This window comes from Mustela erminea, chromosome 18, assembly GCF_009829155.1.
Source record: "Mustela erminea isolate mMusErm1 chromosome 18, mMusErm1.Pri, whole genome shotgun sequence".
Lineage (NCBI taxonomy): Eukaryota > Metazoa > Chordata > Mammalia > Carnivora > Mustelidae > Mustela > Mustela erminea.
In genome coordinates this window covers 50,911,494-50,924,552 of record NC_045631.1, presented here as the reverse complement: position 1 = coordinate 50,924,552, position 13,059 = coordinate 50,911,494, and the positions used below count along the sequence as shown (strand labels likewise).

The following is a 13,059-nucleotide window of genomic DNA, read 5'->3' as shown; positions in this document are numbered from 1 at the left end:
ATATTAGCCAATAGGATCCAACAATACATTAAAAGGATTATTCACCACAACCAAATGGGTTTTATTCCTGGGTTGCAAGGGTGGTTCAATGTCCACAAACAAATCAATGTGATACACTATATTAATAAAAGAGAGGACAAGAACCATATGACCTTCTCAATAGGTGCAGAAAAAGCATTTGATGAAATTCAGCATCATTTCTTGTTTAAAACCTTCATAGTATAAGCATAAAGGGTACATATCATAAAAGCCATATATGAAACACCCACAGCAAATATTACTTTTAATGAGGAAAAACTGAGAGCTTTTCTCCAAGGTCAGGAACATAGCAGGGATGTCCACTATCACCACTGTTTTCAACATAGTACTATAAGTGCTAGCCTCAGCAATCAGACAACAAAAGGAAATAAAAGGCATCCAAAATGGCAAACAAGTCAGACTTTCACTCTTCACAGATGACACGATACTTTATGTGGAAAACCCAAAAGACTCCACCCCAAAATTGCTAGAACTCACACAGGAATTCAGCAAAGTGGCAGGATATAAAATCAATGCACAGAAATCAGTTGCATTTCTCCACACCAACCACAAGACAGAAGAGAAATTAAGTAGTCAATCCAATTTACAATCACACCCAAAACCATAAGATAACTGGGAATAAACCTAACCAAAGAGGCAAAGGATCTGTACTCAGAAACCTATAGAACATTCAGAAAAGAAACTGAAGAAGACACAAAGAAATGGAAAAATGTTCCATGCTCATGAATTGGAAGAACAAATATTGTTAAAATGCCTATGCTACCTAGAGCATCTATACATTCAATGCAATCAAAACACCATCAACGTTTTTGACAGAGCTTGAATAAATAATCTTAAAATTTGTATAGAATCAGAAAAGACTCGAAATAGCCAAAGGAATGTTGAAAAGGAAAAATCAAGGCTGGTAGCATCACAACCCCAGACTTCAAGCTCTATGACGAAGCTGTAATCATTAAGACAGTATGGTACTGGCATAAAAATGGACACATAGATCAATGGAACAGAACAGAGAACCCAGAAATGGATCCTCAACTCTATGGTCAACTGATATTCAACAAAAAAATAAAGGATACCTAATGGAAAAAAGACAATCTCTTCAACAAATGGTGTTGGGAAAATTAGACGGCCACATGCAGAAGAATGAAAGTGGATCATTTTCTTACATCATTCATAAAAATAGACTCAAAGTGGGTGAAAGACCTAAATGTGAGAAAGGAATCCATCAAAATCATAGAGGAGAACACAGGCAGCAACCTCTGTGACCTCAGCTGCAGCAACTTCTTGCTGGACACGTCTCTGAAGGCAAAGGAAACAAAGGCAAAAATGAACTATTGGGACTTCATCAAGATAAAAAGCTTTTGCACAGCAAAGGAAGTAGTCAACAACAGAATGGGAGAAGATATTTGCAATGTCTTATTAGATAAAGGGCTAGGGTGCCTGGGTGGCTCAGTGGGTTAAAGCCTCTGCCTTCAGCTCAGGTCATGATGTCAGGGTCCTGGGATCGAGTCCGGCATCAGACTCTCTGCTCAGCAGGGAGCCTGCTTCTTCCTCTCTCTCTGCCTGCCTCTCTGCCTGTGATCTCTGTCAAATAAAATAAAAAAATATTTAAAAAAAAGATAAAAGGTGAATATCCAAAATCTATGAAGAACTTATCAAACTCAACATCCAAGGAACAGATAATCCAATCAAGAAATGGGCATAAGACATGAGGAGATGTTTCTCCCAGGAGGACATACAAATGGCCAATAGACACATGAATAAATGCTCAATATCACTCAGCATCAGGGAAATATAAATCAAAACCACAATGAGATACGACCTTACACCAGTCAGAATGGCTAATATTAACAAGTCAGGAAATAACAGATGCTGGTGAGGATGTGGAGAAAGGGGAACCCTTCTGCACTGTTGGTGGGAATGCAAGCTTGTGCAGCCTCTCTGGAAAACAGTATGGAGGTTCCTCAAAAAGTTGAAAATAGAGCTACCCTATGACCCACCAATGGGCACTATTGAGTATTTACCCCAAAGATACAAACATAGTGATCCAAAGGGACACCTGCACCCTAATGTTTATAGCAGCAATGTCCATAGAACCCAAACTATAGAAAGAGCCCAGATGTCTATCGACAGATGAATGGCTAAGGAATATGTGGTATATATATAATGGAATACTACTCAGCCATCAAAAATTTGAAATCTTGCCACTTGCAATGATGTGGATGGAACTAGAGAGTATTTTGCTAAGTGAAATAAGTCAAACAGAGAAAGACAATTATCATACAGAGAAGGCAACAAATCATAAAAGACTCTTGGTCATAGGAAACAAACTGAGGGTTGCTGGAGAGAAGGAGATGGAGGGATGGGGTAAGTGGGTGATGGGCATTAAGTAAGGCACATGACATAATAAGCACTGGGTGTTATATAAGACTGATGAATAACTGACCTCTGTCTCTCAAATAACACATTATATCTTAATTGAATTTAAATTTAAAATTTTTTTAATTAAAAAAAGAACATTAGGTACTGTTCAGTTGAGTAGGAAGACCCCACATATTTAATAATGCCCTTTTAAACCAATTTTTTTTCCTTCAGAAATGTTCAATTAACTCAGTGCAAAAGTGAAGAAAATGGATTGCTGGTTTGGTCTAGAATGGGAGTTTTTTCTGGTGTCTCTTTTGTATTAAAATTCTGGAATTCAATACTGAAGAAAAATTTGCTCACTATACATTTTTTAAAAAGGAATCTAGGGGTGCCTGGGTGGCTCAGGGGGTTGAGCCTCTGCCTTCAGTTCAGGTCATGATCACAAGGTTCTGGGATCGAGCCCGGCATTGGGCTCTCTGCTTGGCAGGGAGCCTGCTTCTCCTTCTCTCTCTCTGCCTGCCTCTCTGCCTACTTGTGATCTGTCAAATAAATAAATAAAATCATTTAAAAAAGAAAAAAATAAGTAAAATGAGAAATTTACAGAGAGTCAGAGAAAAGTAAACAACATGATAAAAAGAAGAGAGAAACCAAATAAATCCAATGAAGGAAGGTTAAAAAAAATAAAATCAGGACTTTTCCCGCATAAGAAAAGGCTGTGACATTCTGCTGATACTGCATATGAGTGAAATTAAGAAGTTTATAGGACTCAGAGAGATGAACAACTTCAGATGAACGAATGTGATTGAGCAAAGGGTATCATTACAATTAGGCAAGATTTCCTAAAACGTGATGGCATTTTATACTTTGGAGAAAAGAAAGCTAAGTGTTCATCATGGTCTCATTTAAACCAGTTACCACATTAAACACATAACATACAACATTTCATTTAATTATCTTATTTTTCAGTAGACATTAAGGAAATTTAGAGAGATCCTGTAGCTACCTCTCAAATCATACCATTACAATGTAGCACAGAAAGCCTGAACCTACATCTGTATAATTAGAAAGCTTGTTATCTTTCCCTTATAAAAAACTTTATTGCTGTTTTTGTGGCAATGATAGCAAGAAAAACATATCTTTGTACCCATCTATCTTTCTGTATCTCTGTGTTGCAATGCCTACCTGTGTATCTGATCTATACCTAATCTATATCTAATCATCTCTATAAGGGGTTGGCAAGCTATTTGGACAATCGGCAAGCTAGGAATGGCTTTTATGAAAATGCCTAAAAAATCAAAAGAACAATAATATTTTATGGCACACAAAAATTTATATGAAATTCAAATGTCAGTGTCTATAAATAAATTTTTTATTGGAACGGAGTCCAGTCATTTACATGTTTCCTGTGACTGCAAAGGCAGACTTCAGTAGTTGCAAGAGACCATATGGTCCAGGGAGCCTAAAAGATTCACTGCCTAGCTCAGCAGAGAAAATGTTTGCTGATCCCTGCTTCATCATGTTTTTCCTCCATAGTATTTATACGCTACTGAAAGACGTAGTCCAGAATGGATATATAGGTTGTAGATGTCTTCCCAGAAAACCATTCCCAATTATCCTCATTACATGACTCTGCCTATTTCTTTCTTATTTTGCAATTAGTTACCTATTTTACCTGTTTACTTGTTTATTGTCTACCTCCCCCAGTAGCATATGAACTTTGGGGACAGAGAAGTTTTCTAATCTCTTAGCTATTATATTCCTTTTTTTTTTTTTTTTAAATAGAGGGTAAGCTTCCCAAGTCATTTGCAGAGTAAATGCATAAATAAAATGATTAAAGTGCCAGCTCTCTGAACTGATGCTTAGTTTCTGTGCTAGGCTCTCCTGGGGTTTGATGTATGCTGGCTTCATCTTTATTGTGGCTACTTTGATGGCTCTTATTACAAAATCTGCCCAAGTTGTGGTCCTAACTGGCTTCATGGTGGTCTTCACCCTCTTTCTCCTCTATGGCCTGTCTTTGGTGAGTTGGTGAATTTAATATCTTTCTCTCTCTCTCTCTCTCTCAGAGAAAGCCTGCCAGTCATTTCTCACTGATTCTAGTCACACCTCTTCTGTTTCTGTTTGCTGTATAAGAGTATTTGTATGAGACAGTATCTGGGGGCGGGGGGAGAGGAATGGATGTTTTATATTTTTGTATTATGAAATTTTTTTATTATGCTACTGATGATTCTCAGAGATTTATATACTACCTGAAGTTTTTCTCTCCTCTCAGATAACTTTAGCTTTCCTGATGAGCGTGTTGATAAAGAAACCTTTCCTTACTGGGTTGGTTGTCTTTCTCCTTACTGTCTTTTGGGGGAGTCTGGGATTCACTGCATTGTACAGACATCTTCCTGCATTTTTGGAATGGACCTTATGTCTTCTTAGCCCTTTTGCTTTCACTGCTGGAATGGCCCAGGTAAGAGTGAATATAACTATTTCATGTTTTATAGAACATTAAAAAGTTCTCTCTGAGGAATTCATCCTCTATGTTCTTTTTTTGTTTTGTTTTGTTTTGTTTTACATATGATTGCTTTATTTATTTAAAAAAATACCCTTCATTTTTTTTTGTATCAGTATTTTATTTTATTTATTTTTGGGGAGAGATTTTTTAAAATTTATTTTCAGCATAACAGTATTCATTATTTTTGCACCACACCCAGTGCTCCATGCAATCCATGCCCTAATACCCACCACCTGGTTCCCCCAACCTCCCATCCCCCGGCACTTCAATTCTAAGCATCAAAATTCCTATCCACTTTTGTAAAGATACACATCTAAGGTATTGGGGAGGGGTTTATTTTTATCTCCCAGCATAACTGGCTTTAAGTCATAGAGAGGGCATGGATTGCATGGAGCACTGGGTGTGGTGCAAAAATAATGAATACTGTTATGCTGAAAATAAATAAAAAATAAATTAGAAAAAAAAAAGATAGGTTGATACTCCATTATTGACATGGTTCTGCTTTTACTTTCAATGGGTTTTCCCAACGAACATTAACTTATTTAATGCACAGGGAACATGACCCTTAATACTATCACAAGTATTTGAAAACCAGGAATTCAATAGAAATAAATTTTTATTTTTAATTGGCCAATTATACATGAACCTGAAACTTTTCCAAGTCTTCTTGGAAAACTTAATTCTAGGTGTGACATCATAGCTGTAAAATGCTACATGAAAGATTGCATTACATATAATCTCATTGTAACACACTATAGTTTGCGTTACAATGTACCACATACAATTTCTTATTATAATAAGAGATTAGTATTGTGTCTTCTGTCCAGCCATTGAAGTATTTCCAGTCTTTCATGTTTTTACTTTCAACTAGTGTCCCCTTTCTAGAACATCCCCTTTGCCCCCATCCCACACTGGATGAAATCCTTAGGCAGTCCCTCCTTTGAGTTTTCACTTCCCAGAGTATTTGCCCACTTTTGCTAATGGGTCTCTAAGCCTTCAGTACCCACCTCCACTAACTTCCCAAATTGATTTGTAGTTATATGGATTCAGTGTCATGTCTTCCAATAGATTAGAGCTCTGTGAAGACAGGAACCGTGTTTTATTTTTTTCCATCTCAGTGTTCAGCAGAAATAAGACAATAATAATTCTTTATACTCCGTTTATCCTTCTAAAATGCAGTGTATGTATCTTTTTTCCAGCTTATACATTTGGACTATGATGTGAATTCTAACATCCATTTGGATTCTTCCGACAACCCATACCTAATAATAGCTACTCTTTTCATGTTGGTTTTTGATGGTCTTCTGTATTTGGCTTTGACATTATATTTTGACAAAATTTTGCCCAGTAAGTAGTAACCTAATTGTGTTTCAGTGCAATTTCATTCAGTGCATTTCTTTAAAATAACTCTCTACAACATACCAAATATAAATTATCAAGTTCTTTTTTTCAAAATTTCTAAAATAAACCCAATGGTATTCTGCATTTCATTTTATAGAATTGCTTTTTAAAATCTCATTCTACCACAATATTTTAAATTGTTTCTTTTTAAAGAGACATTTGCAAGAGATGAAGGATAATTATACTATTAGTGCTTATATTAGTGCTAGATGAAGAAAGCTAGTGCTTGGTACTGGATCTTAAGGGTGTCTAAATGCTTCCCAAAGCAGCTGCCTTGACAAGCTGTTCTGTGATCAATAATCCTTAAAGAAGTGACTGATCCAATGCTCAATTGCCTCCTGTTCCTATAGCTGAATATGGACATCGACATTCTCCTTGGTTTTTCCTGAATTCCTCTTTTTGGTTTCAACACCAAAGGGCTGATCATGTGGCCCTTGAGAATGAAATAGATTCAAATTCTTCATCCAATGACTCTTTTGAACCGGTGTCTCCAGAATTCCATGGGAAAGAAGCCATCAGGTAATAAATAAATTACATGAAGGTGCAAATGGAGAACAGGCCAGGGACCCAAGGTCTATCTGGCAAAACACAGATGTGACAAAGATCTCCTGGGTGCCACTTTGTACCCACCTATATCCAGGCCACTCCACTCACAAAAGGCCACAATTATTTTTTTTTTTCCCAGCATAACAGTATTCATTATTTTTGCACCACACCCCGTGCTCCATGCAATCCGTGCCCTCTATAATACCCACCACCTGGTACCCCAACCTCCCACCCCCCGTCCCTTCAAAACCCTCAGATTGTTTTTCAGAGTCCATAGTCTCTCATGGTTCACCTCCCCTTCCAATTTACCCCAACTCCCTTCTCCACTCTAAGTCCCCATGTCCTCCATGCTATTTGTTATGCTCCACAAATAAGTGAAACCATATGATAATTGACTCTCTCTGCTTGACTTATTTCACTCAGCATAATCTCTTCCAGTCCCGTCCATGTTGCTACAAAAGTTGGGTATTCATCCTTTCTGATGGAGGCATAATACTCTATCCCCAGGGGTACAGGTCTGTGAATCACCAGGTTTACACACTTCACAGCACTCACCAAAGCACATACCCTCCCCAATGTCCATAATCCCACTCCCTTCTCCCAAACCCCCTCCCCCCAGCAACCCTCAGTTTGTTTTGTGAGATTAAAAGTCACTTATGGTTTGTCTCCCTCCCAATCCCATCTTGTTTCCTTTATTCTTCTCCTACCCACTTAAGCCCCCATGTTGCATCACCACTTCCTCATATCAGGGAGATCATATGATAGTTGTCTTTCTCTGCTTGACTTATTTCGCTAAGCATGATACGCTCTAGTTCCATCCATGTTGTCGCAAATGGCAAGATTTCATCTCTTTTGATGGCTGCATAGTATTCCATTGTGTATATATACCACATCTTCTTGATCCATTCATCTGTTGATGGACATCTAGGTTCTTTCCATAAGGCCACAATTATTGTTAAAAGCACTCTGTTTTCCCACATTGTCAGCATTTATGTTTACAAGTGTCTTATTGCAGAACAACAAATATCAAGGAATAAATAATCTTCCTATTTCCATTTCTCTCATTTTGTTTTTTGCCTCTTCTTCATGCTGTGCTCCCTTTCTGTGACTGTTTTCTTTAGGAAAGACACTGTCATCATATCCCTTGTTATTCTTCATCTTTTCTCTCTGATTTCCTCTGTCTCTCTCCTCTTTGCTTCCTAATGGAGAAGGGGAGAAGGGAGAGGCAGGTGATGCAGAGAAGGGGAGACCAGCATCCAGAGAGATGGGAAGAAAATATAAGTTAGGGTCCTCATGCCATGCATATCTTCCATTTGAGATATGGATGTGTTTTATTCAGTGCTGCTTTCTTTATTTCCAAGCTACTAGAAATCCCTAACTTCCCTGGGTCTTTGCTCAACATTTGTTCCTCATTCAATTTGCCATTGTCTCCTGAGGAAAGTTCCTGTCACCACGGGTCACGTGAGGGAAAGAGCCCCTGGAATTTTCTCACAACTCCAAAGACTTGATTTCTCAATTCTCTGTCTACTTCCACAATGTCCTTAACACCTTTTTCTCCCTTTTTCAGAATAAGAAATCTTAAGAAAGAATATAGAAAAGGAAAACATGAAAAAGTAGAAGCCTTGAAAGGTAATGAACTAACATCGTATTTAATATGGTTGTTCGATTTGGTGACTATGCCTCGCTGTTGTACTGTCTTCATGGGGATAAAGAACAGATATTCCAGACCACAACTCTCCTTCATGTGAGCACACTGTGTTTCCTCCTGAGTATACGTAAAACCATAGAACAATTTTAGAAAGTCAGGGTGTGCCATGGATAACTTATGGGTTTGAAAGTTGTATGACTGCATCATGAAGTTCTTTTTTTTTTTTTTTTTTAAGATTTCATTTATTTATTTAACACAGAAAGAGAGATCACAAGCAGGCAGAGAGGCAGAGAGAGGGAGGGAAGAAGGCTCCCTGCTGAGCAGAGAGCCCAATGCGGGGCTCGATCCCAGGACCCTGAGATCATGACCTGAGCTGAAGGCAGAGGCTTAACCCACTGAGCCACCCAGGTGCCCCTACATCATGAAGTTCTTTATGTTCACACTCCCTAATCCTAATAAATGATCTTTATTATAGTCAGCCCATTTTTAATGACAAAACTGCCCTCATCCTAAAAATTGCTAATCACATGATAATATATGATCAGAATGCTATAGCTATAAAGTGTGTCTCATGAGGAAGATGCAATTTTAAAAAGAAGGATTTGGGGATGGATTTTATTTTGAATATTGCTAACCAAATATACACATGCTATAAGAAATTATAAAAAACTTTGGAGAATGTGGGGGCACCTGCATGGCTCAGTTGGTGAAGCGTCAGACTCTTGATTTCGGCTCAGGTCTTCAGCTCAGGGTCGTGAGATCGAGCCTCACATCTGGCACCACACACTGCACGGGTCTACTTGAGATTTTCTCTCTTCTTCTCCTTCTGCCCCTCCCCCTTCTGTGTTCTCACTCTAAATAAAAAAATAAAATCTTAAAAAAAATTGGGGGGGCAAATGTAAAGTTAATATGTAGGCTCTGAATGGGATCTTGTTTTTGTTTTTTGGGGTTTTTTTGGTAATAACGCCAGGTCTGGTATTTGACATATACGAAGGCCAGATCACTGCCCTCCTTGGTCACAGTGGAGCTGGGAAAACCACCCTGATGAACATGCTCAGTGGACTGTCCCTCCCAACGTCAGGTGAGATGATAATTATAGGCAAGAACATGAGCCCGTAAATTAACTGTGCGTTTTATTCATTAATTAGTTTTGTTGGTTCATTTCAATAGTTAGTACTTTCATTAACTGCTAGTCACACCAGGTATTTCAGAGACAAGTCTTTCAAGTTTCTCCAAGGTTTTCTTTTAATAGATGTATATTCTACTCATTTAGAAAAGTCTTTGTGGTTTTAGTATTTCAAGATCAGTAGATTTATGAATGGGCACTCTAGCTGGTTTGGATGAATTGTGAGCATTACATTTTTAGTCAAAAGTGTACTCCATAAAGGTACAGTATGTTTAAAAGACTCTAGTATTGGACACACATTGTTTTTTCCCTTTAAAATATCGTAAATGAAGCATGGCGGGTTATCCTAATGCTGACTGTTAACCGTCTGCTTCTAGGTTCAGTCACCATCTATAACCACACCCTTTCAGAAATGGCTGACTTGGAAGGCATCAGCAAGCTCACTGGAGTCTGTCCACAATCCAACGTGCAATTTGGCTTCCTCACTGTGAAAGAAAATCTGAGGCTTTTCGCTAAAATAAAAGGGATTCAGCCACGTGAAGTGGAACAAGAGGTAGAAGAACCTATTAGGTGCCACACAGCCATGAACGTGAAATTGTTTATCTAGAAAATTCTAAATTTATTTGTGTTATTGCTACATGGTTCATCATCAAAAAGGCAAAAAAGCCCTTGGCAATGAACAGCAAAACGACTGTGTCTTTAAAAACAAACCTGCTGGGTTTTGGACTAAACATCCTTTTCTTCTTTCTTTCTTTCTTTCTTTCTTTCTCTTTCTTTCTGGTTAGATACAACAAGTTTTAAGGGACTTGGAGATGGAAAATATTCAAGATATTCTTGCTCAAAATTTAAGCGGTGGACAAAAAAGGAAACTAACTTTTGGGATTGCCATTTTAGGAGATCCTCAGGTAAGTCAAGCCAAAATTACTGGTGAATGAGATTGAGGACTGTGGAACTAGTGTATTCCATCAGACTGAATTTGCAAATGGTGAATGTAAAAGAACTGTTCAAATGAAAAATTAAATAGTAAGATATTTCTCTCAAACACTTTTACACACATATATATATATATTATTTTTTATTTTTCTTTTTGCCAAGAATTGAGTTTTTTTTTTTTAAGATCAACATATAGGTATTTGCCCCAGGGGTACAGGTCTGTGAATCATCAGCACTCACATTTCACAGCACTCACCATAGCACATACCCTCCCCAATGTCCATAACCCAGCCCCCTCTCTCTCCCCCTCACCCCCAGCATCCCCAGTAACCCTCAGTTTGTTTCCTGAGAGTAGGAGTCTCTTAGGGTTTGTCTGCCTCCCTGGTCCCATCTTGTTTCATTTTTCCCTCCCTTTCCCCCAAAACCCCCCGCCCTGCCTCTCAAATTCCTTATATCAGAGATCATATGATAATTGTCTTTCTCTGATTGACTTATTTCGCTTAGCATAATACCCTCTAGTTCCATATTGCTTTAAAAAAAAAAAAAACTGACCTGAAAGGGGAAAATGATTTTATGTTTCCCTACTGTGCAGGTTTTGCTGTTGGATGAACCAACTGCTGGGTCAGATCCTCTTTCAAGGCACCATGTATGGAACCTCCTAAAAGAGAGGAAATCCAATAGAGTCATTCTCTTCAGTACTCAGTTCATGGATGAAGCTGACATCCTGGCTGGTGATTTTCTTTTCTTTTCTTTTTTTTTAGATTCCACATATAAGTGAGATTATACAGTATTTGTCTTTGCTTTCTCTGATTTATCTCATTTAGCCTAATGCCTTCAAGTTCTATCCATGTCCTTCCATGGTGGTTCTTGGTTTTCTCTTGTATCTTAGTGGAGAAATTAAGGACGTGGGTGAAATATGTGTAGTTAAGTTCCAACACAGCTACTGTGTGTGTGTGAGTGTGTGTGTGTGTGTGTGTGTGTGTGTACAGGAGATTCTTGCTTTCATCCATTTGAATGTCCACATCTCCACGTACATTGTCCCACAAATGTATTCTGATCTTATTGCAAAGAGCTCATTGGTTGTAAATATATAGCACACTCTTCAAATATATATATGTTTTATTCATTAGGAAAGTCAGTTGGCTTGAAACAGATCCTTCCACTATATGATAATTTTTCTCAACATACTAGAGAATAAACTAACATAACATTTTAGTTATTGGATAATGAGGAAATTGGCTTACATATGACCAGAATTAGAATGCAAATATTGTAGTGGATCATGCTCCTAAAATATATTATTAATGGATTTGTTCTTTTATAAACAATGAGAGAATAACCTCTTCATACAATGCATTGTTTTTCTTTTTTGCTTAGATAGGAAGGTGTTTATATCCAATGGGAGACTGAAGTGTGCAGGCTCTTCTCTATTCCTGAAGAAGAAATGGGGCATTGGCTACCATTTAAGGTACAACCTGTATTGTTGGAGACATGTTAGAACATGTTGCAGACAGGAGATCTTGGCATTAGTATGTTATTGATCATTAATATGTCCAGTATTAGTATGTAGGCTACAAAATTATTAAGATCTTTTCAAGAGTGCTATGTTAGAATGACACCACACTGCTCTCTTTCTTAGCTAATATGAAGGGCAGGTGGGATTGTACACATGGAGACTACATGTCTTTAGTTTAGTTTAAACTAAGTTTAAACAACATTTTTGGAAAATAGTTTCACAACACATTGTTTGCAACGAGAAAGGTAGTGACATTCCCACCCTCTCTCATCATTTTTCCAATGCCTCCTTTTTGTTCATCACGACAATGTCAAGTCTCTCTGATTTCATAGTCCCCCTCATTCTTTTCTATCTCTTTCCCTTCCTGATAATAATGAATATCATTATTAATCATTATTATTATTACTGTTGTTATGTTATTAAGTAATGTCTATCACTTATCCCATGTTGGCTATGCTCTAGGTTCTTGCTAGGATATTTACATGTGGAATACTCATATAATTTATTTAATCCTTCAAATAACTGTAAGAAGATGATACTGTTGGCCTCTGACATGTCAGGGAGTTTTAGTAATAGACCCAATCTCACATTATTTAAAGTGGTAGAATCTTTGGGCCAAGATTACAGGTGTGATATGAATCTCTCCCTATAATTCCTGCTAAAATATTAGTATTTCTTAAAAAATAACTTAAGTCACTTTATCCTCAGAAGTTAAAGGTATACCCTACATTATGTACGGAGGGTTTAATCTGATCAAATCTATCACTCCATCGTGATTACTTGGTACAAACTAATCGAATCAATACGCTCCAACTAAAATGAACCACTCACTGTTTTCTAAGTATGTTCCATGATTTAGTTGTCTTCTCTCTGCTCAAGGTAGGACATCTGTTTGACATGTCCTCCTCCAACCCATTTTAACCAAGTTCAAATCTTGTCCATCCTTAAAGGTCTTTTCTGAATATTTTCTCCTTAATAAGCATCCTCTT

General features: G+C 37.6%; 1 protein-coding gene across 5 annotated transcripts in view; it reads left to right on the top strand.

Annotated features, from left to right (window-relative positions):
- ABCA9 (ATP binding cassette subfamily A member 9) overlaps positions 1–13,059 on the top strand; it is a 67,362-nt gene that overhangs the window by 16,090 nt on the left and 38,213 nt on the right. For 4 of the 5 annotated variants that reach the window (XR_004280688.1, XM_032321800.1, XM_032321798.1 and 1 more), the window contains exons 7-16: positions 4,276–4,417; positions 4,670–4,855; positions 6,100–6,247; positions 6,652–6,820; positions 8,415–8,476; positions 9,466–9,576; positions 9,999–10,174; positions 10,407–10,526; positions 11,147–11,285; positions 11,932–12,022. Coding sequence is in view for 4 of the 5 variants with exons in the window: in XM_032321800.1 (XP_032177691.1) it covers positions 4,276–4,417; positions 4,670–4,855; positions 6,100–6,247; positions 6,652–6,820; positions 8,415–8,476; positions 9,466–9,576; positions 9,999–10,174; positions 10,407–10,526; positions 11,147–11,285; positions 11,932–12,022 (1,344 nt within the window). In the remaining variant the exon portion in view is untranslated. The remainder of the gene's footprint in view (positions 1–4,275; positions 4,418–4,669; positions 4,856–6,099; positions 6,248–6,651; positions 6,821–8,414; positions 8,477–9,465; positions 9,577–9,998; positions 10,175–10,406; positions 10,527–11,146; positions 11,286–11,931; positions 12,023–13,059) is intronic. The other variant, XM_032321802.1, reaches the window with a different exon arrangement.